Consider the following 25,628-nt stretch of genomic DNA (forward strand, 5'->3'; position numbering starts at 1 on the left):
TGAACAATCTCAAATTATTTATTAGGAAAAGACAAAAGTACTTCTCAACATTCACACAGAACAAATGGTAATAAACCCAGAAAAAGAAACTGTAAAAAGTAGGCCCATCACAGAGGAGCTGGGTTATCACAAAGTAAAGGAAATCCAAACTTCATCCATGCAAACAAGCAGTAAAGAATTATTTACAGTTTTGATGGGATGAATTACAGCATTGGCCATATTTGGGCCCCAATCAAATTCCTCAGTGACATTATTAAAGGGATCTAATCTGTACATTCAGTAATGAGAATCTAGAACAGAAAAATAATTTAAACCATTTACAAGAGCTGTATTAGAGATGGCAGAAAGGGATCATTTACAAGAGCTGTATTAACAGGTGACACAATGGTATTGAGCAGTAATTTATGAATACAAATTTGTAGCACAGTATTTGTACATCACATCTTCAGTGTCTGAACAGTAAACAAGAAAGCGGAGACATGAGTGCAATGTAATAGAATAAGGCAACTTAAGCAAATGGCTCTTCAGAGAACTTTATCCTACCAGGGTTTCCAATTTCTAAACTTACCTGTTTCATTTTGCTAACTCACTAAAGTATTTGAAGATATCAGCTGGTGATGACAAGGCCTGAATATGACGAGACAGCAGATGGAAAATTAAATACTCCTTTGTTTAATGCCAAAACTCAGGAATGTAAAAAAGTGCGGATTATCAAAGCCCTATAAATCTTATCACACCAACACGCTAATTTTCACCTTCTAGTGTGGCAATTTCATGTCTCAAATTTCTAATTCACTAGGCTTTTAGTTAAATTCTTTTGCAATGCACAATCTGAATCTAAAATAACTCCTCCCAAAGCTTCTATTTACAATGTTCTTAAACTGATGCTAGAAGAATGGTGAAATGCAATTCATAGCAAAGATCAGCAACTGACACACCATATTCCAGTTCTACAGGCAAGACTAATGAACACATCTAGCTTTAAACATCACCTTCAATGCGTATTTTTGCATTTTTAACAACCTCCCCCAGTAATGACTGATTTTCTTGGAAGTTTTAGCAGGGAACAAATGCCAATCATGTTCTACTTGATACTACTTGCTCAACCAGCTACCAAACCAAAACAAGATGAAGGGTAACACTGAAATCTGGCAATGAAAAGTCATCTGTATCCTGATGCACAAGGGGAACGTTACAGAAAGCAGCACAGGAAGCCAACCTTCCCAATGACACTAACAAACACAGTCCATATAGTCTAAATAAAAAGACAAAAGGGAAACTTGAAGTAAGGCCAAGAAAGTATTTGCAAATGGTAAAATTTCAGTCTGTCAAAACGACCAGGCCATAAATATTTTATTTACAATTTCTATTTAGAATCTTTATTTTCAAGAGGATTTAGCACCAGCAGGAATATGAAAAGTAGCACGACTGTGTTCCCCAGGCATAAGACCTTGAGGCCAAATCCTGCTCATCATTTTAAAAAGTCCCCACTGAAGAGAAGTAACTAAAGCGAGCAGGATTTGGCACTCAGTTACGCAAACTTATACTGCTCAAACATATTCCATTAGCCCATTAATAATTACAAATACATTACAGCATCTTTTGAGATGTTTTCAGAAAGTGGGGTTTTAAGAATATTTAATATGCTTTACATGTGTGAAGTAAAAACTAATCAAATTAACTGCAGACTTCCAGAATTAGTAATCTTATCACAGATGAAACAATACTGGTGATGCATTTTGGACTGTATTAGTAAAACTTAACGCAAGCAGGGAATTCTCCCTCTATACTGTGCTAAAGCATATTTTCAATCTCCCATGGTCATGTCTGAGGACTTAATCACCCATTTCATCCACAACAAGTGTTAAGTCTGCCCCCCTCACTGTGTGTTAATGGGAAAGGGGAAAGTTAATACAACCAAATCGGGAACTGGATGTGGCAAATGTGTTTCCAGCTCTGCTATGTGACCTACAGGTCTTGGGCAAAGACTTCCCATCTGACCCACAGATTTTTGTTCACTTTTACATATTACATGGGTTTTAAGCCTACATAATCCAAATAAAGGATGCAGACAGTCCTGTTGCTAGGAAAACACTAAAAGCTAGTCTTGTGTGTGTAAATGGACTGAGGATAAAAAGTCAACCTCAACCAGCTCAACAGAACTGCACTGACCTTCGCCTCTGCTAACCTGTTTCCTCAGGACTGTAACTATCTAGTTTCCAGTATGTGAATAGCAAAAGTGACATTTCAAAATAGGCTGACCGCAAATTCAGGCATTAACCTAAGTTAGTAACTGAATGCCAAAGATACCATCTAGTCTTTAAGAAGCACAAATTTGCTCTAGGTAAAAGACACTTCCGTTAGTTCCAAATGTTAAAACTGGACTGTTATTCTGAAACATTTAGAAATGAGAAGTTACTGCAGCTTCTCTGGAAGTAGGCATTTCCTGAAGACCTATACTGGATAGACAAAGAGTCAGCATCATAGCCTTTAAAGGCAATATAATCACCTTGCATATATACTATCAACAACGCAAATACAAGTAGGAATCTCGCAGTACTACTGAAGAAATATTTAATCCATTATGAGAAGCCAGAACTTTTGTTCTTAATATACAGGCTGCAACTAAGTGGGACAGCATGGTCTCATACACTTTCCATGCTCTAATTCTCAAACCATGAATGGAGGTGTTGGCAGAATCCCACAGGGGCTTGCTTACAGAACACTAGAGAGAGGGGAAAGGTCTTCAAAAGGCAGGTCACATCTGAATATCCCTTGAAAATCTTGACCAAACTCTGAGACAAAGAAAGTTTATCAAGTGCTGCTTCTCTCTGAACTGTAAAATCTATTGAGGCTTTACTAAAAAGAATGAAGAAGTGTTTAGACTTAAACCTCTGCTAGTTTCAATAAAGAATGCTGAGGGTATGCTGAATTCCAGCTTGCTAAGTATTCAAAAAATGTACTGCAGAAGAAGTTCTCTTGTTCAAATTGCCGTTACCCCGATTAGATCTAGAAAGGTTCAAGTGGTTAAGTTTAACAGCCATACCAACTTGGAATAGCTTCATCTAAAATGGAACTTCTTTGGCCAGAAATAATCTGTATTTACCTGACTAAAAGCCTGCATGAGTTTTAGGGAGAAACTGATACAATAAACCTGTGTGTAATACTTACACAGACCAAACTGGAGTGGGGAGACCAAAAAGTGCAAAAGCATTACCCCAAGATAAAGGCTCCGGGGACAGGAAGCAGAAAGCTGATGCTGCTTTCCTGGCATCTCTAGCTACACTGGACTTAAGGGATCACATCCAGGGCCAACAACTACCTGCCATTTCTCTGGTAAGCAACACTGGTTAGGAAACCTCATGGATAAAGTACCAGTACCAGCAAAATTGGCATTGCATGAGAAAAAGAAAAGGCACTCACATGGCTGATGGAGCTGAAAAGGATTACGCATTCACAGTGAGCCTTACATTGTACTTGAGAAGAAACAGCACACAACTTTCCTCTAGAGAAGTGGTTCCACTTGAAGAGACAACAGTAGCCCTTAGAAAACCTCAACTTTTCACTACTATAGCATATCGCATTCAGTCAATTCACTCTAAAGCTGCTCCAACCAGTTAGCTTTGAGGAAAAGAAAAAGCAAGGGTGAAAGTAAAAACAGAGATCAGGAAAAAGCCAGTTCCTTAAGTGATTTATATAAAAGAAATAAACCTTTTCAATCTATTTAGAAGAGAATTTAGACAAAAAAGACTTTAAGGCTTGTCTTGCAACCCTCTGTGATGCCTAGCATTTCTACTGGTGGTAGAGTCAATCTTTAGAGACACTAGTTTGTTACTAGTTTGCTCTACATCCGGAGAAAATTAAATCCAAAGATGTGGCTTAAATACAGGACCCTGGGCTTCACAGTAGGATTTGACAACTTCTCTGGTTGCTCTTGTGATGAAGTAACCATTGTGCTGATGAAACTAGTAAAAGCAAGCCAATTTTTTTAGAAGCTAAAGGGAAGTAAGAGTTAGGGCATACTTTCTGATTCTCACAGCCGTTGCTGTATGGTACAGCTATTTAATGATTACTCCATTAATTTATTCTGTTAACTGTGCAATTCACTTTAAAAATGTATCTTAGGCCGCACCAACTTCAAATGGTTTAAATTAACCATGGTCACTATGTTACCATCTTCTGCATGTGCTTCTGGTTAAGTAAACAAGCTCGCTCAACTACAGCTTCAAGAGCAGCTCTTTCAGCATCACAAAATGAGAAGTAGTGGTAAGTATGGGCTGAAGGAACTGTTTCTAATCAAGCTGTAGTGTCTGAAAGTATCTCACTTAGCAAAAAAAAAACCAAAACACGCAGGTGATTTACAAAATGTTCAGGCGGCTGTCAAAACACCCACGAAATGAAGTTTTTACATTTTCTAACCAAATACAGGTTACTTTCCATAGTCAATGGGAACTTGAAAGGATCAGTATATGGTAGTTATAGAGACCTTCTGTAAAAACCGTATTAGCTTCTTGTCTGAAGTGCTCTATTCAGCTTTAGATCAGTTTAACTGTGAGTGTGATTTGGCTTTTAAAAGTCTAAAATGAAACATAAAAGCAAGCAGAATGGAAAGGTACAATGAGTACAAGGAAAAGCAATGCTGAATGGAACTGCATCTGCAACTGGCATTGGGTTGCATGAGCGGGCTACTCTAAGTTACTGTACTCTTAAAGCACCACAGAAAAGAACTAAAAATAATAAACTCGTGTTAGTATGGGGCTTTGAATTTTAAGCAAAGGAAGAGAAGACTGAAAACAGCACACAGAGGTTTCTAGCACACTAAGTAGATGTGTCTGTGAGTACAACACAGCCATGCTGTGGAATATTGGAGCAATCAGCTTTAAAAATACCTTGAACCTCAAGGTAAGAATGTGTTCTAGTATGACTGCTCCTCATGCACGCAGAGGAAACATTCAACATTAAAATGATACTACAAAATTGGGGAGCTCTTTAGTCCACAGAGTCATGTAGTTACTGACTGCAGAATATCCTTAGAAGTGTCAGATCTCATGCCCTGGCTTCAGGACTAAACTTATCACAATAATCACAACTGTAAAAGTATAGAGAAAACCCCAAAGATCAGTTCCAGAGAACAGATTTTATCCCAAGGCCACAATTTGATGAATGGTTCCACACTGCAAGTGCACTAAATATTGGTCCGTTTGGTGCTGCAATACAAACTCTGATGTTGTCCTCCACCATCAAAACCAAACTTCCAATTCCAAAAGCAAGCTAACACCCTTTCATTTTCAGTATCAAGTTAGACTAAGGAGAAACAATATTTTCAAATTAGTAAGATGGGGCAGAAATTTCCCAAACCTCCACAGAAATAAGCCAAAGCATCAGGATGAGGTCCCATATGTAGTCTATTATGTCTGGGTTTCTCCAGTTCTCTCAGGCTTTGTGGTACCTTTACAAATAATGATGCATGATGTCAGAATTGATGAGACATCCAAAATCCCCACCAGAAGGCATTTTAGAAGTCATGTCCTCAAAAAAACCCCACCAAAATCACAAAACCAAACTCAAACCCAACCCCAAACCCTGCCTTTACTAATAATTAAACTCTTGACTAAATCACACCACAGATAGAGGGCCATCTTCCCAAAACACCAGCTGTATCTTCAAAGAAATGAAGAGGGCAAGTGAGTACCTTCACAAAACCTTCAAAACATCAACTGCCTAATCTGCTGCTTTGGCTGATTTTTTGTTTCCATTCTTCCCACTGAGAATGAAACCATTATTCCCATTACACATAAAAATAGTTACTATTCTTACTGGGGGAAGCAGTTGTCTATGTTTTCCTCATCCTGTGGATGGTACCTTATTGTTTTTAAAGGCTTTTGTCTGCAAGTACATATGGAAAATTGTGCTCATAATATAATATAACTAATAAAAATATATACAGAACTGTTGGGCCTAAAGCCTCAGGAGTAAACTTGCAACATTTTCATGCTGAGCACTTTAAGGTTTGGCATTCCTTCTTCTGGAAGCTTGTTTTCAGAGGATGTATTGCATATTAAAAGTTCAATACTGGCTACATGTACCAAAGAACATAAACGATATCCTCAAACAATTCACTTTTCAATGCCCAACAGAGTGAAACCCCCTTCGTCATAACAGCAATATTCAGTAGCTAATCACTTTGTAAAAGCAGTTACAGAGAATCTGCTATTTAATTCCCCCCTCCCCAGATTTAGTTCCCATTGCCATAAACACGTGTCAGTTAGGTGGAAAATAGTTCAGTGTAGTGACATCTGGTATCTCAACTGAAATTTGGCAGCCCAAGAAGAGCACCCACAGCTCCGAAGTATCCCTGTTCAAAACAAACAGAAGAAGGTTTCAGGTTAAAGTAAATTCTGCACTAATCACACTTCAGTGACAACACAGCAGCCCAATGGACCAATGCTACAGGAAGCCCACCACACACTTTTAACAGCTAATCTTTCGCAACAATTTTGTAGACCTTTGTGGAACATCTTACCTTTCCTTTCTAGTTTAACTTCAGAAGATTTTACTCCAAGCCACCCCATACACTGCAGAACTTTGCAGACATTGCATGAGTGACTCCTAAAGCACAGAAATCAAGTTTGGTTTGGTTTTCCTAGAGAAGCTGCCTACTTTGGTTGCCAAAGAATCTTCAGTACCCAGGAGCAACAGTATTCCTAAGGTACAAGTCAAATGTTTCTTTAACTGCACTTCATTTGTAAAGTATTACATCCATACCGCAGCACTACTTTCGGGCTGTATGCTTACCTGCATATAAAGAACTGTGTCCTCCTGTGGAATTACTTTCCCCATCTTGGGAAGCAGGATGTTTCCCCTCCCTGTAACTATGAAATATCTAAGTGTCTGGAATCTACACTTGACCAAATGCAGGAATTTAAAATTTATGCAAGACAAATCTGAAGGGGTAGAACTACCAAGGCACTATTCTGCTATTACTGCAGCCACTAGCACCAAGACAGATTACTGTCAGCCTCAGAATAAGCAGGAAAAGAAAACAGTTGTGAGAATCCACTGAAGGGGAATAGATGTACTGCTGTTATATTGGCAAACCACCAAATTGAGGACAAAACCTGCCACCCCACTGCCAAGAAGCTACAAGTCTCCCAGCTGTTGCACCTGTAGTTAATACTGGTTGCCTATATTTTCACCAAAACAGGTCAAGTCTCTCAGCATTACATACTTATCTAGATGCATTATATACGGATACTAAATCTAGACTAACCTGCACAAAAGCAGGTTAGTCTCAGAACCTAAAATCACAACTTCAAGGTGTATCAGTGATGGTATGAAAGCAGTCCTTGTTAAAAGCAGTCTTGACTTCTGGGATGTTGCTCAAGCTCAGTTTAGAACAACGGGGCTATTCCAAAGGCCCATGCTTTAGATCTCTCTCCAATGTGAAAAAAAATATTTACTATTGTTTCCACCCAAAACCAAAGAAAGACTGTTGAACCTTGACAGAGACCTCAGCATTTTCTTGTCCTTCTCTGAAGATACATAACGTGAACCAAGATACCACAAAGCAACGTAAGTACTTCTCTGGCAGAGCATGCTGCCCCCACAGAACCAGCACAGCGTGACCAACCTCCTCTGACTTTCAGTGTTTACTGAGAACTTGGTGTGTCAGGACATCACAGTCATGAGAGCTACTCAATACATGCGTTTTGGGTAACACAATACATAGAGATATATGAACCAAAGCTTACCTCATGCTCTAGGAACAAGGCCTTCAGCTGGCCTTTTGACCAGTAATCCAGTGCATATGCGAGAAGCTTCATTGACAAAGTATTCACACGTAAGAAATTGCCAACAAACACAACTCTGTTGATTTTCTAAAAAGAAGAGAATAACAGCAAAGGATTAAATCTTTTCACTGTTTAACACAGCTTTGAAAAACTAAGCTACAAAAGAACAGGCTGTCTCCAGCAAAGAAACCCAAACCAAACCCAAACAACCCACAGTTAAAGTTCCAAACTTTACAACATGCCATTACTTGGGGAAAAGGAAAAACCATGGAACACTCGAGAACTGAAGGGCCTAGATTACAGAGAAGTAACATTTGTGTTTCAAATTAAGTGAGCATTTGCAGTGATCAAGACACAGAAACAGCCCAGCTACAAGTAAAATTAAATGAAAAGCACTTGTATTTAGTAGAGGAGACTCAATGCCTTCATAGCCCTGTACAATGCTGCTTGATCCTTATGCAACAAGGCAGCACTGTAAAGAAGCCGAAGACAGTAAGACATAACAGATGTTTCTTTCATCTTCAGACCTCAATCTACCTCAGCATAACATTAGACCAAGACTTAAACACTAGAAGTGAGCTGTGAATTGTAATCAAGCAAAATGTAAAAACGTGAAAATCTTTTAATTTTCCTCATTGACTGAAAGAAATCCAACATTAAGTGGAAGCAACATTAAACAGTGGTTGAATGCTATGAGAGCAAGAACCAAAACATTTAATTGTGTTAGTGCTTAAATAAGCACTTAGTTATGTCAGATGAATGCTCATATCCGAGTTACAAAAACTAGCAGGACAACTCAACCTGCACTCAAATGACTAACATGCACTTGTGTTCCCCCATCTTCAATAGTCCACAGTGAAGACAAAGCAAACACACTGTTAAGGCACCCAAACATAATTCTGGTCTACAGGAGGAACCCAAAATAATTCATTGCTTTTTATCTTTATACATCAGCTCAAGCTACAAGTTTATGTATCCCTGCAGTTACGTGACATAGCTGGAATTAGACCAAAACCCTTGAAATAAGCTGCTTTGTGCAGTTTTTGAGTTCTGATTTGTACTCCTTTACCCCACCCTTAAATATAAATTGCTTACACTTGCCTCAGACTCAAATTATTACTATGTACTTTCAACTTCATCCTCATTTTAACTATTGTTATCAAGTTTGCCATAAACCAAAAAGCCAAAATTAACTTAATAACCACACAATTAACTTTCTTCTCCAAGACCAACATGAAAGAAAGACAGAGAAGGGAATTGAGGGAGAACTTGCAATGGTAAATCCAGAAAAAGATGTTAGTTTGTCTGCTCCCAAGCAACAGGAGGGTCACTGCAGGTGACAAGCTGGTATTTCTGACACTATCACGTCCATAGGTTTTAAGCAAAGCTCTAGGTACAGCTACCTTCAGTCTCCTCTAAGAAAGCTGTTACTAAACCTCACTTTATCCAGTTTCTTGATAACAAATGAGGAAACCCCTGGTGCTCAGACACCCATATCTTCTATTCCTAAAGAAAGAGGAGTATTCCTAAATAGAGGTCATGCTCAAAGTAGTATCACCTCCTCTGACCTGCTGGCTATGCCCTTGCACCTCAGTACAAGGACAGCCTTCACCATGCTGATTCATGTCCAGTTCAACTGCCAGCACCCTCCTCTCTTCTGCAGTGCTACTCCTGAGCCAGTCTGTATACCGCTTCTTGCCATGAGGATCCTATCCTGGAAGATCAGTGAGCTATTCTGGGCTCTTTATGACATTAGCAAAACCTCCCACAACATCTTGCTTCCAAAATCGCCCCAGAACTATCATCCTGTTCTACTCAAGTCCGTCTAGAGTCTTCATTCTGCTACTTGTCTTCTTGACTTTCCCCAAGACTTTAAACTCTTACTATTTTAAGGCTGTAATTGAAACACTTGACCAGTTCTTCACTCACAAACAGCAGGTCCAGCACTGTGCTTTCCTGGTCAGTGTGCCTAGCACTGTCAGAAAATCATCCCCAGCACACCCAGAAGTATGGCTTGCTTGTGATCTGCCATATTACCTTCCAGTAGAAGTTCTGATAGGCCCTCGTAAGAACCAGGATTTAGAGGTCCTCTTGTATCCCATGCTGCGTGTGTCAGTGTACAAAGACGTAAGCTGGGCCCATAATCATCCTGTTTTTGCAAGCAGACTTCAAGGCCTTTCACCACAACACCCTGTGCTCCCCTGCTCCCTCATTTATCTGCAGGCTGCGGGCTCCATTCCCCAACAAAGCTCATCTGAAGGCCTCCTTATCAGCTTACCCTAGATATCCTTGTTCCACTTCTCCAAAGACAGTTAAAATATTCTGAACCAATTCCTTGTTCTTTGATACCACATGAATTTGTTTCGTTGGAGAATGTACTAAAAGGTTTAAAATCATTTTAAACATCATTTTAGAAGGAACTTAATCTGAAACCAAATAATAGACCTATAGACAGATCATTTCCTTGTCAGAGTTTACCTCATTTACTGCACACATCCGGGCAATAGACCCAATGTTATTGGTGATGGTGACCAGTATGGCTCTTGCAAGATCTTCTTTGCTAACAGACTCTCTCTTCTCTTTGTAGATCATATTCCCGAAACTAGAACAGGAAAAATTTCTATTAAGCACAAAGTGATTCATGTGCCTTTGTTCAGAGTATAATTTTTATGCTACAGCATAAAAATTAAGCCTCGTGTTTGTTCTTAAGTAGCTCCTTTTTTAAGCCTGTATTAAATATAGCACTCTGACAAATGACACTACAACATGGGTGTTTATTCCTTCACAGGAAACAGTTAATCTTATTACAATAATGACCCCTGACAAAATATATCTGTTTAGATTGTTTCACTTCCAAGAAGAACCATCTACAGCAAGGGCAGTCTTATTCTTAAGCAAGACTACTCTGCAAATCTAGTTCCTGTAAATTAAGTCAATGTCTAAGTCTGACTGGTGAAACCTCCAACTCCTCATGCTTGCTTCCTCACTCACACTATCTATCCAATATCTACTGATAGAAAAACAAACCTCAAAACAGAAAATAAAACAGCTGACAGACTGCAATTTTGGTTGTATAAATGGAGAGTTCTGGATGAGAAGGGCATTTTCATTACTATACTTGGTAGATCATTTCTTACAAATAGTAATAATGACAAGACAAGAATCTATAGCTACGCCTGGCATTTTACCACTAAGGACTCTGTGCCATACCTAAGTCAGTTCAGAAAACTGGAATTCAGACTAGTCTAAAACTCAAAAAGTCATTAAAGATCTTAAGAATCTTAAAAAGTAAACAAGAGTAACAAGTACCTATATACAGAGCGAGTTAAGATGTACTGACTAAAAGTGTGAAGTCTGCACATATTAAGACCTCTCATATGCTCTCTCAACAGGCCTGGATTCAGCTGGCTGGAGAGGGAGAATTAAGTTACTGTGAATTAAGACCTCTTACTAATGAATAAAAGCAAAGATTTAATGACCTCTCTTATGAATATATTAGTTTCACTCCCAAAGTTTATTCTTCTTACATTTCTTAAGGGTAGAGAAGCTGTAACATCACCAATAACCTTCCCCCATGGAAATAAATCTTGAGCAGTCAGCAAGTGCATTGTGCATCACTTGTTTTGTATGTTCTAATTCTTTCATCATTACCATTATTATTATTTTCCCTTCTGTTTCTGTCCTATATACCTCAGTCCATGTCCCTCCCAAATCTCCCCTCGTCCTGCTGTTGATGGTGGGCTGAGCAAAGGGCTGTGTATTGTTTAGCTCCCTGCTGGGTTAAACCACGGCACTTCTGCACTTTGTTCTTGCCACTCCTGTGATCACCTCCCGCTCTCTCTCACGTGAAGCTGTATATGTGATCACCTCACATTCTGACTCATGTGAAGCTATATATGACATACCACGCTTCAGACACTTTCTTCAGTACCTAGCTAGCAGGATGCACATGGCTTTAAATCTTCTGGAAAACTGAGGATGCATACATTTAGGATAACCACATTTAGCTTAACTACAAGGGAGGTTTGCTAAAAGCAATCTTCTTTGTATTAGTAGTCTTGGTTTTGAAGCCTCCCATAGACCAGCAAAAGACGCAACAAAAAGGTTTCTTGCTTACCTGGATGCTACAGCCCACCCTGGCAAGCCAAATCTTTCATAGTCTCCTCCATAAATATCTCGAACCAATTTGTCAGCGTGTGTGCTGTCTCCTTTAGAGGCCATTTCCAGAGCTTCTTCAAAACTTTCACAGCCTGTCAACAAACTGCATAGACCAAGAAAGGTCCCTCCACCTAGACTGAGAAGAAAAAACAACAGTTGCTTCCTCATATCAAAGAGGAAATACTATTTGCATCCAGCTAACAAAACAGAGAAAGCCCTCCAACTTACATACCAAGCTTCTGCTTTCTTGCTTAAGGCTCACCACACGAACAGCTCTTAATCAATTTAACATTCATATAAGTTAGTTACAAGAAACTAACTATACAATAAGAGCTAACAAATAGTCATAAACTCTCAATCTGTATGCTGGAAGACTTAATCAGAGATAAACTCCCTAAATACCAACATCATGCCACTGACTGATCCTTGATCATTAACTGTAAAACATGTGTGGACATATTCATTCTTTTGGAGCAAGAGAAAAACAGGTTCACTGGGTACATTATCAAAACCTGGGACAAAACCTGTAAAGCTCTCACTACAGAGCATGTCCAGCACTCATCATCTGACAAGATACTTGCCAAGTCTCTTCAATAACAGAACTATGGGAATGGGCTTCTGACTTCAGTGAATGCAGCTGTAAACTGAAGATAAAATACTTTTCCATGCTACAGAGTCAGAGAAGGGATAGGTGTGGGGAGCCAGGGATAGAAACCACTTTGAAAACAGAAGGCTGATTGTTCTGTAGAGTAACAACTCCAACTTAGGTCATTAAGTTACCTTGTTCCAGTTACTCTTTTATAGTTGTCTTTGGAATGGACTGATAAAATACTGACTCCTGAACCAATGTTAACAACCAGCAATGGGTATGGATCATCCAGGTTAAAAGGCATCTTTTGGCATCTCTCAGGATCTGAGGCATTTTCAAAATAATAGCACTCTGCCTGCCCATTGAAGCTGACAGAGTCTATATACAATAAGCCTTTCACAAGGCAGTCAAGCTCATCCAGTTTGTGCAGCTGGAGGTTTCCAATCTGTAAAAAGAGAAAAGAGACAGTGTCAACATGTTCTAGCATTGCTTAAACATGCTACAAATTTGTGAGTGTACTTGTACTGCCTAACTTTAAGAAGCTGTTCAGGAGCTTCTATCCCACTATAAAGCCAACAAAGAATTCAGAGGTGAATTCTGAATACATCAGTTAGCAAATAACTCTGACTATAAATCTAGATCTGAGACTCCAATCAAAGAACAGACAGGCAGAATAAGTATCTGCTTTGGTAAGTCCAGAGATAACTTCTGAGATATTCTGACATTAATCCATTGAAAAATTCACATTTTTCATCAATCTAAATAAAAATAAGTCACCAAACTCCCAAGAAGCCCCATCAAGTGTCATCTTAGCGAAACTCACACATCTGCACATCTTTTCAATGTTTCCTTAGATGTCAAACAGTAATTTCTAAGATGTCAGCAGATAAAACGCTCAATGGCATCATACTAAATATTCTTGGAACTTCACCTAAGACTCCAAGGATGGTAAGAAAACCACAAGGCAGAAATTCTATGGGCCTTCAGGCTCATTGTGGTTCCTCCTCAGTTTTACATGTGATATTTAAGCTGCTGATCTCTCCCAAAGCACAAAGACAATTTAACAGGTGCTGTGGAATCCAGGAAGGCTGTAATTTCACATAATACTTAAATCGGCTGAACTCTGAACTTTCGCGGAGTGCTCACACTTTCTCCCTTACCGCAGCACGGAGTTCCAACAGTTAAGAGTGCAATTAGGCAGCTAATCTAAGGGGAAACACCCAGTCTCTCTGTGAATCAGGTAAGCTCACATTTAGAGAGCAGCCCACAGCTAGATTAGGAAACTGGACAATCAGACTGGACTGCACACTGCCGACTGACATCAGTACCAGGCCACAGCACTGTCAGTCCCTGCCTCATCCCCCAAAGCCCTTCAGCCTTTCTTGCCATGACACGACTGAGAAGCCTCACTGCTGAGCAGATGAGAGAACTGAACATCAAATATTTCCATGGGGATTTCTAGTGAATTAGTTCTGTACAAATTGTGACCCTACCCACAAAGGGTTGTACCAGCTCAGTGCAAGACTGGCACAGGAACAGAAATAGCCAATTTTTTTGAAACCAAACATTTTGTGCTACTGATTTGTCTTGTCTCTAAAAGCACAAGAGCTCTGCAGCCACTTTAAAACCAGGCCATGGGCTCACTGGATACTGTGGTAAGAGTCTTAGTAACAGCTATCTTCGCCTAGAAACCACATCTAACCAAATGATCAGTTGTGATCATCAAGAGAAGTCAAATCACCTCAGGAAAATCCCAAACCACTCTGCAGCTGAAAAAAGACGGTCTTTGAGATAGGCATTTTGTCATAGACCTCTAAACACTGCACTGGACTAAATTAATGAGGATAATCCCACCCACAAACACTGAAAACCTATCAGCAAAGACTGCTTAGGAAAGAAAATCCACAGTGAGCCAAGCACCTCACCAGTCTAAGCCCATTTCCCATCAAAAAACCCAGTTAACTTCCAGAGTGTCCTGCATTTCATTGCATTCATGGAAGTTTCTAATAGGCTGTTAGCATTAGATCTTCGTGTTTATTATGGTCAGAAAGCACATTTCTAGATTATCATACTTCAGACTGAAAAATAAATGAATAACTAATTATATTTGAGCATTCCAGTTTTTCAGCATACTGCTTATTTTAACCACGCCCAGTAGTGCTTTCAGCAGCAGCTTCAGGAAAAGGAAAGACAGGCTACCTACTGTGCGAAAGTCTTCCTCAAACTTGTAAGCGCCACCACCGGTGGCACACAGCACCGTGTGTAGTGTGGAAAAGTTCTTATTTCTTCCCATTTGGATAAAAGTAGGCAAATCTTGAGTTGGGAATCGAATAAAGTGCAAATTTCCTCTTCGAGAAAAAATCGTTAAGTCTTTCAGCTCAAGGTGAACATCTCGAATGCCAGTGGATCCATAGGCTACATTGGAAGTCAGGTATTTGCGGATGCTCTTCAAGCTTTCAACTTCCTCCTGCTCCTCCTCTGCAGTGATATCAATAGGTTCAAAATATGCAAGTTTCACCAAAGTTCCCCCAATGTCCATGCCAAACCATGGGAAAGCTGTGAAGATACAAGAATGGGTCAATTAGCTCTGTTAAAGAGCAAAAGCACCTAACTTAAGGCTAAACCAATGTTACACTTTTCAACAAAGAAGACATTAACAACAAACCTCCACAGGAACAGAGAATTAGTTCCATTTCCTCTACATGACTGAAATTCCCCATAGCTGCAGGTAAAAATGGAAAAATGAGCAACTCCAGGTACTCACTGAGATGCTGTCACACGTGCTCAGAAAGCCCAACTAAAAGCTCCCCCAAGTACCTCATATCTTTCATACAAACAGAGAATAAAGGATTACAATAACCTTCACTCCTCAAATAAGTTTTGACACAGTTTAGCACAAAGACTTGCAATGCATGCTGGAGAGAAAGCAGGTTACACACAGTTGGTAGCACACAGAAAATCAAGATTACTGAATTTTTTAGCACGCAGAAAATCAAGATTACTGAATTACTGAAAAATCAAGATTGCTGATTACTGAAAATCAAGATTACTGAAAGTCAAGATTACTGAACAGGTTACACACAGCTGGTAGCACACAGAAAATCAAGATACTGAATTTCACCATAAATGTATGGTGAAACAGAGACTTAGACACCATCTTCATCTGAGAGTTTCCCAACTGTCAGCTCCCAGAAAACAGTGTTTAAAACTGAATTTGTGAGTTTAAATAAGATCCTGAACATCCACCTGGGAAGCTTCTCTTTTTATTTCCTAATTGCTACTATAACTTGCTGGGTGGTTTGGTTGGTTGCGTTTTATCATGCAGAGTTCCAATTTATTTTTTCATATGCAATTCATATGCTATAGAAGCATGAAGCTCAGGAACAAAATCAAAAAGATATTAACATAGTCATCATGAAAAAGAAGTAACTGTGTTGGATTTACATTACCAGTGGGACCTATCCTTCAGAATGGCCTACCAAAATGCTTTAACATGTTGAGTCAAGGCTGGCTGCATTCATTTACAACAGGAGAGCAAAAGTTAAAACAAACAGAAACTCAGAAGTTGCCTCAACTTTAAGTAATGGATGTCCAGGGAATGTAGTCAGCTGTTCACAAGAAAGACTGAGTCAGTAACCTTACTCATCTTGAGAAACTAAATTGAAATACAAGGATAAATTCTGTGAGTAAAAATCTAACACCAGGTAGGGAACAAGAAAGTTCTATAAACCTGATATCTGTTCTATAAAGCTGAGATCTAAGCATTAGGCTAAGCATAAAATCACACATGAATTAACAGCAGCAAACAGACTCCTCTGCACCGGGACTCTCATCTCACTGTCTGACCACAACTAACCAATAATTTATGAAGCCATCTCACTAAGTTTCAGCCCCTTGTCATAAGCTATGTCACAAGACCAAAACGGAAGAAGAGAAGCTGATTCATGCAGCAGAACAGAAAGTGTCTGTAGGAGTCAATCAGAATCTAACTAGGACACAGCAAGGCAAGAATTACCTAAAATACTTGGGATTCTTCCTGCTCAGTGGGCATACTGAGTAACTAGGATCTAGTCTTCCACAACAAGGACGAAGGAAAAAGCAGCTCAAAGCTGAAGCGATGAGCTTAAGGAAGCCATGGTGCAAGTCACACCTGCTTGTCAGATGATCCACTGCATTCCATGTTAAATGACCCAAAAGGGTTTGCAGAGGTAGCGTTAGTCACATCTCTGAAAACCTTCAGGTTTATGAATCTTGTATTGAAGGTAAAAAACAAGAACAGTCGAACTGTAAGGAAGTTTATTCCGTAACTAAAATGAGAACATTTTTTACGCTGAAAATGGATCCTGTACAATACCAGTTTGCTGTGATAACTGAATGATCTTATCAGCAGTTTAAGGATTTTGAAACTAAAGAAATAGGTCAGTTTTCACCTCTGTGCCAAAACCCAAGAAGTTTCCCATTTTTCTATTGAAAATCTGTCAAGACTTGGCTGGTAAGTACATTGCTCAACTTCCATTTGCAAGGTGGAGTTCTGACAAGCACCTGGGCACACAGACTACCGACTTACTCCTTATACAGGCAACCCAGAGGAAGATATTCTCTAAGGATTCCTGTGTACATAAGCCACTCCTGACTGATTTGTATACAGGTACAGCCAGAAAAAATAAAGCCACTTTGTTTTCCAGACAGAGAAGGGGATACACATACATCGAGATGATAATAATCACTTGAACAGTGGCTGCAATTTTAGTACTACAGGTATACAAGATGTATCCATGCTCCACCTACCTTTAAATACTAGAAATACACTGATTCTAGAGAGCTAAAATGTAACTGTATGTGGACGCAACATGGAAACCTTGTGAACTCTCCTCCTACTGCTGCAGCCTTTGGGTCAGGATCCACCCCATCTGGATGTAAAGGGGAAGGGAGAAAACAGGAAACCATGTGAAAACATCAGCTCCTCTTCCGGTTACTGAAAGTGATTTCATTTGCAGGGTTAAAATAAGGCCACTGACAGACTGAGGACAGAGGACTACTCAGAAAATATACTGAGAGCACACCTGAGTCTCCTACGAGTCCTCCCCTCCAGCAGCCTGGCTGAAGACGACACACCTACTTTAAGTCATGCCATGCATCCAAGGAACCGGTGCATCGCTTTACAACACATATATGAGCACACTGCTTATAGAATCATTGAATGGTCAGGGTTGGAAAGGACCTTAAGATCATCCAGTTCTACTCTGCTCTGGTGAGACCCCACTTGGAATACCCTGTGCATTTCTGGCGTCCTCAACATAAGACAGACATGGAGCTGTTGGAGCAAGTCCAGAGGAGGCCACGAGGATGCTCAGGGGCTGGAGCACCTCCCATATAAAGACAGGCTGAGAAAGTTGGGGCTGTTCAGCCTGGAGAAGAGAAGCTGTGTGAAAACCTCAGAGCAGCTTCCAGTGTCTGAAGGGGGGCTATAAAGATGCTGGAGAGAGACTTCATCAGGGACTGTACCACTAGGACAAGGGGTGATGGGTTCAAACTAAAACAGTGGAAGTTCAGGTTAGAGATAAGGAAGAAGTTCTTTGCTGTGAGGGTGGTGAGGCACTGGCACAGGTTGCCCAGAGAAGTGGTAAATGCTCCATCCCTGGCAATGTTCAAGGCCAGGTTGGACAGAGCCTTGAGTAACACGTTCTAGTGTGAGGTGCTCTGACAGGGGGTGTGTGCTTAAGGTGATGTTGCTACTTTTTACTGCAGGTTCAAAGCACAAGAGTTTTCACTCTTACACGATATGTGCAGCATCTGTAGCTGGTACAGTCTCTTGAATCCAAGAAAAAATTAATTCTGAGGCAGTCTTGTATTTGAAAGCTGCCTTGGAAGAAGACAAACATAGCATGGAGTGTACCCTGGGCTGAGAATACCTAAATGATTCTACTAAAAGTATTTTACACTTTTATCTGTGGGTCATGCTTCTCTGAGTGAGAGATTTAGGAGCAGAATGACAGCAACCCAACCTTTTGGAAAAAACATCCCCAGACTTCAGCTTGATGCTTATGGCAGTTCCAGTTCAAGAAACATGCCTGTATGAGACCAAAACCAATTGCACAACCTTTGTCCCAAGCTTATAGTTCTGCAGATACCACATCTGAGGACTTGCGCAACAGTAACCATCATTCCACAGCTTCAGTTCATAAGGAGAGGCAATGCACCTGCATTAAACTGGGCCTTTCCCTGAGCTCCACAGGAATTTGGTCGTTAAAAGACTTTTCTCAGCTCTTCCTCTTTATAACTGTTGTTACTCCTAGGAATAACAGGTGATGCACAGCTCAGAAGTATTCCTTCCTGAGAATTTAACTGCTCTTCACAGAACAAATGCAGTGCCCTGTCTTTCCAAAGCTCAGCTCCTCTCTGCAGAGGTCAGCTGCAATTTGAAAGAAGATAAGAAGGAATTGAGTTTTTTACTCAACAAACCCAATTGCCTTGGATAGATAACATGAAACTGCTGCAAAACCATGCTTTCTGCTTTTAGGAAGTCACACCAGGCTCTCTTTAAGGATACATAACTGAGAAGAGACAAATATGTAAAGTAGAACATAAATTGGGGATTCAAAATCCATATGGTTTAATGTGGTACTTCACAGCACATCAAACTGTCTGCAACACAAAAGCAAAACAAGTATCACAATACCCAACCTCCTTAATTCCAAATCCAGTTTTTCCATCACTCCCCAGCTCTTCCACCAGCCACTGTGGTCCCTAGGTAGACACAGTCTAACTAGGAATCTTTGCTATAAAGCAATGAATTGTTCTGTACATGCCCTGAAGACGGCTTTGAGAGGCCATCTGCTCAGAGGTAAAACAATAAGGATGTTTAAGAGGATTCCCTAGAACTGCTTTCTGCACATGGAAAAGTGCTTTCTGCAGGGAAGAGTACTGTCCATTGTGCTGTGGTCAGGCAGCAGTTCTGCCTAGGAAGAAACCCCATTTTGATGGCTCTTGGTTGTTGTTAAAATTACCCGTTAGAGCTAAAAAGGGAGGCCTTCTTCTCTTGAGTTTGCACTTCTTAAGTTCTTAGCATACATAGTTTCTGGCAGCAACCTTAAGGCCACTTTTATCTTATCATACAAGGTCTTTCTACGCCAAAAGGAAATAATTACAGTAAAAAGTCTTTCTTGTGACAATACAAGCACAAAGGTTGAAGTGGTTTTCTTTTCTATGGGTTCTGCTTCAGCAGAGCAGAGGACCTTTGAAGTTCTCCACCCAGACCAAATACAAGTATTTTGACTTTGTACATCTGTTTGGATCCAAGGCTGCCTTAAGTACACACTCGGACTTAACTACTTCCCTTTTTCAGTCAAGCATAAGATTCTTCCATTTAACACAATTTGTATTTAGCTTTTAAAGACTGAGAAACAGTTTCTAGTGAACTCTTTCCAGTGAATGTAACTACACATTTGAAACACAAACACCTTTAAAATTCCTCCTTTTCACTGTAAGATAACAGTCTGGGTCAACTCTGCATCAGATTATCAAGAGCTAAGAAGAGTATTAAGAAGAGTAACTGATTCCTAATTCAAGCAGGGAGCATAACAACATAAAAGTATTATCTCAGAGCTGTCAGTAACAGCAGAGAATCGGCTACCAGGCTCTGTGTCTTCTTTGTAAGAAAACTTATGTATTATTAAGACTCAAGACTGTTGCACTTGAAGTACAAACACAGCTTGGGAACAACCGTCAAAGCATGCTGCAGTTCATGATTCTATATTGGCTTAAAATACAAGAAAGGAAAATAATAATAAAATGACAATGAAAGTTCACCTCTGCCAGCATGGCATCACTGTATGAAAGTATGTATTATTATCAGTTCTGATGTACAAAACTTATATTCTAATTCAGCTTGGTATGGAGCCTTTTATAGCAAAACTAACCTTGATCCCATTCTTATCCAATTACTGACAAACCAAACAAGTTAACTATAAAAAAGTTATACTGAACACAGTGTAACTTACACAGTGTTTATAAACGTGAACTACACGTACCTTGCAGTTTCTGCAAATGAGTTCTCCTCTATGTACATGCATATATCCTTACACTTCCACTAACTCCCTGAAACATCTACATACAGCAGGGTAAAACTTAATGATAAACTCTAGCACCTAAATCAGTGAGCAGTCTAAGGCAGCTACGATATGCAATGGTCCATGTTAAAACACATCAAAGGGTGTTGAACTGCTTCATCAACTGGGGTACACCCTATCGCCAGGCAGCAAGCTGCCTTTGCTGTGCCCATATTACACGGATGTGTGCCTGTGAGCCTCAACAGAGCAAAGCTGCACATCAAGTGTCCTCAGCCCTCGGCTCACTGGAGAGGGTCTCTGCTTAACTAGTCTTGTAATAGGCGTTTGGTTCAAATATCCCAAGTCCTGCTCAAAACAGATTCGGCTGGATACTTTTAATTTGGGTGTTAATTCTACCTGACATGCACTATTACATCCTCCCAGTCCTCCCATGGGAGGACTTCTCCATCAAGCTCTGTAAACTCCCCACCTTCCCACTCGGCCACCTCTCATCACACCACAGAAAGGCCATGTCTGCCAGTGGGAGGTCAGGTGCTAACTGGCAATTACTGTAACTGCTCTTCATTAGGTTTATCACATCTACAAGTGGATGCCATGCAAAGCTAACACAAGACAAACCAGCTTCTCCCTCCTTGCTCATTCTGGTAATGTTGTTGACATGCAGCGGGAGGCTCTTTGGGGAGAGGTGTTTTGATTCTAGTGAGATACAGCATGCAGAGGCATACTCTAACACTTACACATTCAAACACTGTGCCTGCCAGGATTAACTCTTTATTAAAAATACATTTTTCAATTGCAGTGAAATGAGAGCCTGGAACATCCTCTGTGGGCGAATACTCAGCTTTCAAGGACTCATAAGAAAATGGCAGGATACCACCAGACTAAGCAGCAAGTCCTGTGAACAGGAATATCAACTTAAAAGCTATTCCCCAGCAACCTGAATATATTCTTCACCAATTTTACCGCATGAGATCAGTGTGTCCACAAAAACTACGTATGTCTGTAGAACCACATCAGAGAAAATAAACTTTACATTCTCATCTTTTTTTCTATACTGCTACAGCATTTTGCGAATCTCTACTTATACACTTTCACACATGAAGGTATCTCCATTTGCCTCAGGGGAAAAGCAGGCATTAGTTCTCAAATTATTTTTAATAAACAATTAGAAGAAGCACACTAAGAGTAACATACACAGCATAGTAGACATGAGATGCGCCTGCCTGTCCCTCAGAAGTCCATTCCAAAGCCAAGCTCTAGGGCTCACCTGAGGAGTACGGCAGGCTGGCGCTCTCCTCCTAGCAGTGCCTTGCCTGCCCCACCAGCACCAAGAGCTCTCTGAATAAGGGGCTCTGTTCTTCCCTTTAGACAGATCCCACGCAGCAGCAGCTTTGCGAGGCACTCTGCTCTCACATTTATCATCTCCACCCCCAAATAACCTTTGGAAGTTTCTCTTAAAATTGCCAGCCATTCTGCCCCATTTCCTCAGAATAGCTATCACACAACCGCTGGTTGGAAAGGTCCTCTAGAGGTCATCTTGTTCAACCTTTGTCACACCAGCGGGAAAACTGCCAACATGAGATGAGGTCAACTACAGCTTTGTCCTACCTATACTTGAAGACCTGTGAAGGTTTTCAAGGATCCTCTAACGACGGACACTCCACAACCTCTACAGCTTCCGCTGCTATACTAACTACCAAGTACAAGTACAGAATTTGTTACCCTCCTTTAAAACGCCCACCCTTTCCCATCACCTGCAAAGGGAATTTAAACAGCCTCTTTCAGACAGGAAACCTCAGCAGCCCTGTGCCGTAAATTCAGCTGCATTTCTCACAGTTTTCACAACAATGAAGTAGGCACAGCATCAGCCAGGTGAAGACTGGAAGGGAGGAGCACAAAACCATGTCTGCACAGTGTATCCACAGCAGAAGTTCTGAACTTGGAGGTGTCTCCGTTTTACCCTCACCTCTCTCATGACAGACAAGATAGTTTTTCAATCATGCCTTCTCCATGATGATAAACATCACAGATACAAGTACAGGTAGGATAGAGCCGTATTCTGAACTCCACTTTGCAGGCTCTTACTACAGACTAAAGACTGTTAAATAATGATGAACCCTTCTTCTCCTGCATCAAATGTGGCTCCAGCACAGAGAATTAAATACTGGCTTCACCTAATAAATGTATACCCACTCAGCAATTATACTGGAAAGTGTCTACGACTGTCTTAAACTAAATAATTTGTGTCTAGACAGTCTAGAAGTGGTATTGAAAGCCCAACTCAGCTTTTAGATCAACTTGAGCACATAAACCAAATCAGCAGCATTATTCAGGCACCAAAGCCCCTGAACATCCACAGACTTTTCAGTGCTTTTGTGGATCTGTTCCTCTTAAAACATTGAGCTGCTCTCCCACTTCAGTGTAACTAACCAGGAGCAGAGATCTGCAGAATGGGTTTAAAGTTCACTGTCTAAGATACTAAGTGCTCTTGCCTTCAAAAAAGCCAGTGGCTTCAAAATATGCTGAAGAGTCAAGATGGAATAAACACTATAGTTTGACACCGTATCCTTCCCCTCACTGCTTACGCAGTTCAAGTTGTTTCTGATTCCCATCATTAATACAACAGCAAAGTCCAAGTTCAAGAACTGGAAGAGTACAACTACAAATTTAGCATATTTAAGCAGACGAAACTTCTTGATAGCATCTGGCACTGCTATTTAAATCCACCACTCCAGAAAACAGCCTCTAAGGCCCAGCAAAGACCCTCCTGAACTTGAGCAGGTTGTGCAGTAGAAACAGCCATACTTTTACCATTCTGAATTACCAAACACTATAATGTCTTATAGCCACTTGACTACTTCAGAGTCTTGATATAATTCGTTAAATGTTATACCAGGGAACCAAACACTACCTGAACTGTCCTCTTCATAAACATGATTACAGTCAACTTGGGAATTTCCACACACCTACACTAATAAGAGGCGATGGTTAATTGCATGCTAGAAGCTGCACATTTAGGGTTTCTTTAACACACCACAAGAAATAAATATTTACAGCTAGTTCTAGAGCTACACTAATACTTCCTGTGTTAGACACGCTTGGCGATTTTCTTCTTGTGCTGCTCAAGCACTGTATTTAAAATCTACACTTTCAATATGCTCTTCATGAGTCAGGCATGTCAGATGACTGAGAATAACAGCAGGCCCAGCTCTTCAGGACTAGCCATCTTTTCCATATGGTAACTCACCCTGAAAACAAGTCTTTTAAGTATGATGACAAAATAAAGATGGCTTAACTCAGTGGAGCATCCCCTTCTGCTAGTTACCCTTGAATAAGCTTGACAGCTGTGTTGACTTGCGCTGCTGTGTACCTGTTACACTGGGAAAACAGTTTGTACGTAGGCTAACTTTACTCAGTCCAATTCTCCCTCCCCACAGAACCGCACCAGTAGTATTAGACATTCTGTTTGCATTCACCTGAGTCTGAACCACGTGTGTGCCCGCCAAAACAAATATGGTACTCCAAAATCGTAAACAGTAAGAAACAGGGTTACAGCTGTGCTTGTTAAACGGGCGAATTCAGGGTATTTTAATGAAAAACTCGTACCCAGTTATTCACAATTATTCATAATATTTGGTTTTCATTAGCCCTTAGAACAACCGGCAGCTCCAGATGCCAGGGCAGGTGCTCAGTGCGCTGACCAAGTGCCGTCTCCATCAGAGGCAGCACCATCCCCACAACAGGCTGTGTGACTTCCGTTCCCCCAACGCCGGCGCTGAAGAGCGCCGAACACCCGCGAGGCCGCTCCAGAAAGGGACGCAGCGGAGGGGGAAGCGCCTCGGCGGCAGCTTCCGAACCCATGGCCGGGAGCCAGCCGCCCGGCCGGCCCCACGCCCGGTTACACACACAGACACAGACAGACAGACAGACACACACACACACAGACACAGACACACACACACACACAGACACACACACACACACAGACACACACACAGCCAGCCATACACACAGACACACACACACACAGCCAGCCAGCCACACACACACACACACAGACAGACAGACACACACAGACACACACAGACACACACACACACAGACACACAGATACACACACACACAGACACAGACAGACAGACACACACACACACACACACACCCACACCCACACCCACACCCACACCCCGCCCGCCGCAGCCCGCGGCCTTACACGGCTTTTTGGCGTCCTTGATCTTCATGGCGGCGCGGCTCGCCGGCCGGCTGGGGCGGGAGGGGCTCGGCGGTGGCTGCCCTGCCCCTCGCCTGATGGGGCGGGAAGCGGCGGCCGCTCCTCGGGGCCGGGCCTCGCTCTCCTGATCCGCGGCCGAGGGGCGGCGGGCGCCCGCCCCCTCGAGAGCGGCGTGGGCAGCGCCCCCCGCTACGCCCGCGGCCTGGGCACGCGTTCGTGCAGCGGCGGCATCGGCTACCGGGCCGGGGAGGGGCGCAGGGCCGGGAGGCGGCGCGGGGCGGCGGCCCTCACGCCTGGCCTGGCTGCGAGGTGCCGGGCATCAGCCCCGGGGCACGGCGGCAGCCGGCGGAGCGCGGCCCGGTTCGGGGCCTGGGCGCGGTAGCGCAGCTCGGGCCCCCGGCGGAGGCGGCGGAGGCGCCGCTACGGCACAAGATGGCGGCGGGCTCCGGGCGGCCGCGGCCGCGCCACACAATGGGGCCGCGGCGGCTCCCGCGCGCCCGCTCCGCGCCGCAGCAGCGCGTGCGGCTCCCCCCCCCCCACCCCGCACCCCGTCACGGGGCGGCGCGAGGCACGCCGGGAGCCGCAGTCCGGGCCCGCCCGCGCACCCGCCTACAGCTCCCGGCGTGCAGCGCGGCGGCCCCGCCCTCACGTCACCCCACGGCCCCGCCAGCCAATCGGGGCGCGCCACCGCCGCGCGCGGGCGGGCCCTGTCAGCCGTGAGGCGGCCGCGGGGCCCGCAGGGCCGGGCCGGGCCGGGGCTGCGCGGTCCGGTCGGTGCCGCCGCGGAGCTC

At 42.1% G+C, this 25,628-nt stretch overlaps 1 protein-coding gene across 3 annotated transcripts; it reads right to left on the bottom strand.

Moving 5' to 3' along the window:
* On the bottom strand, positions 1-25,229 carry PANK3 (pantothenate kinase 3). 3 transcript variants are annotated; one of them, XR_010615098.1, is made up of 8 exons: positions 24,820-25,227; positions 14,741-15,093; positions 12,729-12,982; positions 11,908-12,084; positions 10,269-10,392; positions 7,752-7,877; positions 5,818-6,355; positions 1-5,449 (listed from the first exon to the last, which is right to left on the bottom strand). XR_010615098.1 is itself a non-coding variant. In XM_065690465.1 (7 exons), exons 1-7 carry the CDS (start codon positions 24,845-24,847, stop codon positions 6,305-6,307), a joined length of 1,113 nt encoding a protein of 370 aa, XP_065546537.1. In that variant the 5' UTR covers positions 24,848-25,227; the 3' UTR covers positions 1-6,304. The 3 variants fall into 3 exon arrangements, 2 of the variants coding, with proteins under 2 accessions (XP_065546537.1, XP_065546536.1); XM_065690465.1 differs by having other exon boundaries at positions 1-6,355; XM_065690464.1 differs by lacking the exons at positions 1-5,449; positions 5,818-6,355 and adding an exon at positions 6,368-6,609 and having other exon boundaries at positions 24,820-25,229.
* Positions 25,230-25,628: the final 399 nt, after the last annotated feature.

This window comes from Lathamus discolor, chromosome 10 (assembly GCF_037157495.1).
Source record: "Lathamus discolor isolate bLatDis1 chromosome 10, bLatDis1.hap1, whole genome shotgun sequence".
Lineage (NCBI taxonomy): Eukaryota > Metazoa > Chordata > Aves > Psittaciformes > Psittacidae > Lathamus > Lathamus discolor.

What these genes read in the sequence shown, in the direction of transcription:
- PANK3 (XM_065690464.1), bottom strand. Translation starts at nt 24,847, where the DNA reads ATGAAGATCAAGGACGCCAAAAAGCCGT. An exon ending in AAAAGAGTAACTGGAACAAG is followed by an intron (nt 12,085 to 12,728) that starts GTAACTTAATGA and finishes TTTTCTTCTCAG; the next exon opens with TCTAGGTGGAGGGACCTTTC. An exon ending in GGGTGGGCTGTAGCATCCAG is followed by an intron (nt 10,393 to 11,907) that starts GTAAGCAAGAAA and finishes TTCCTGTTCTAG; the next exon opens with TTTCGGGAATATGATCTACA.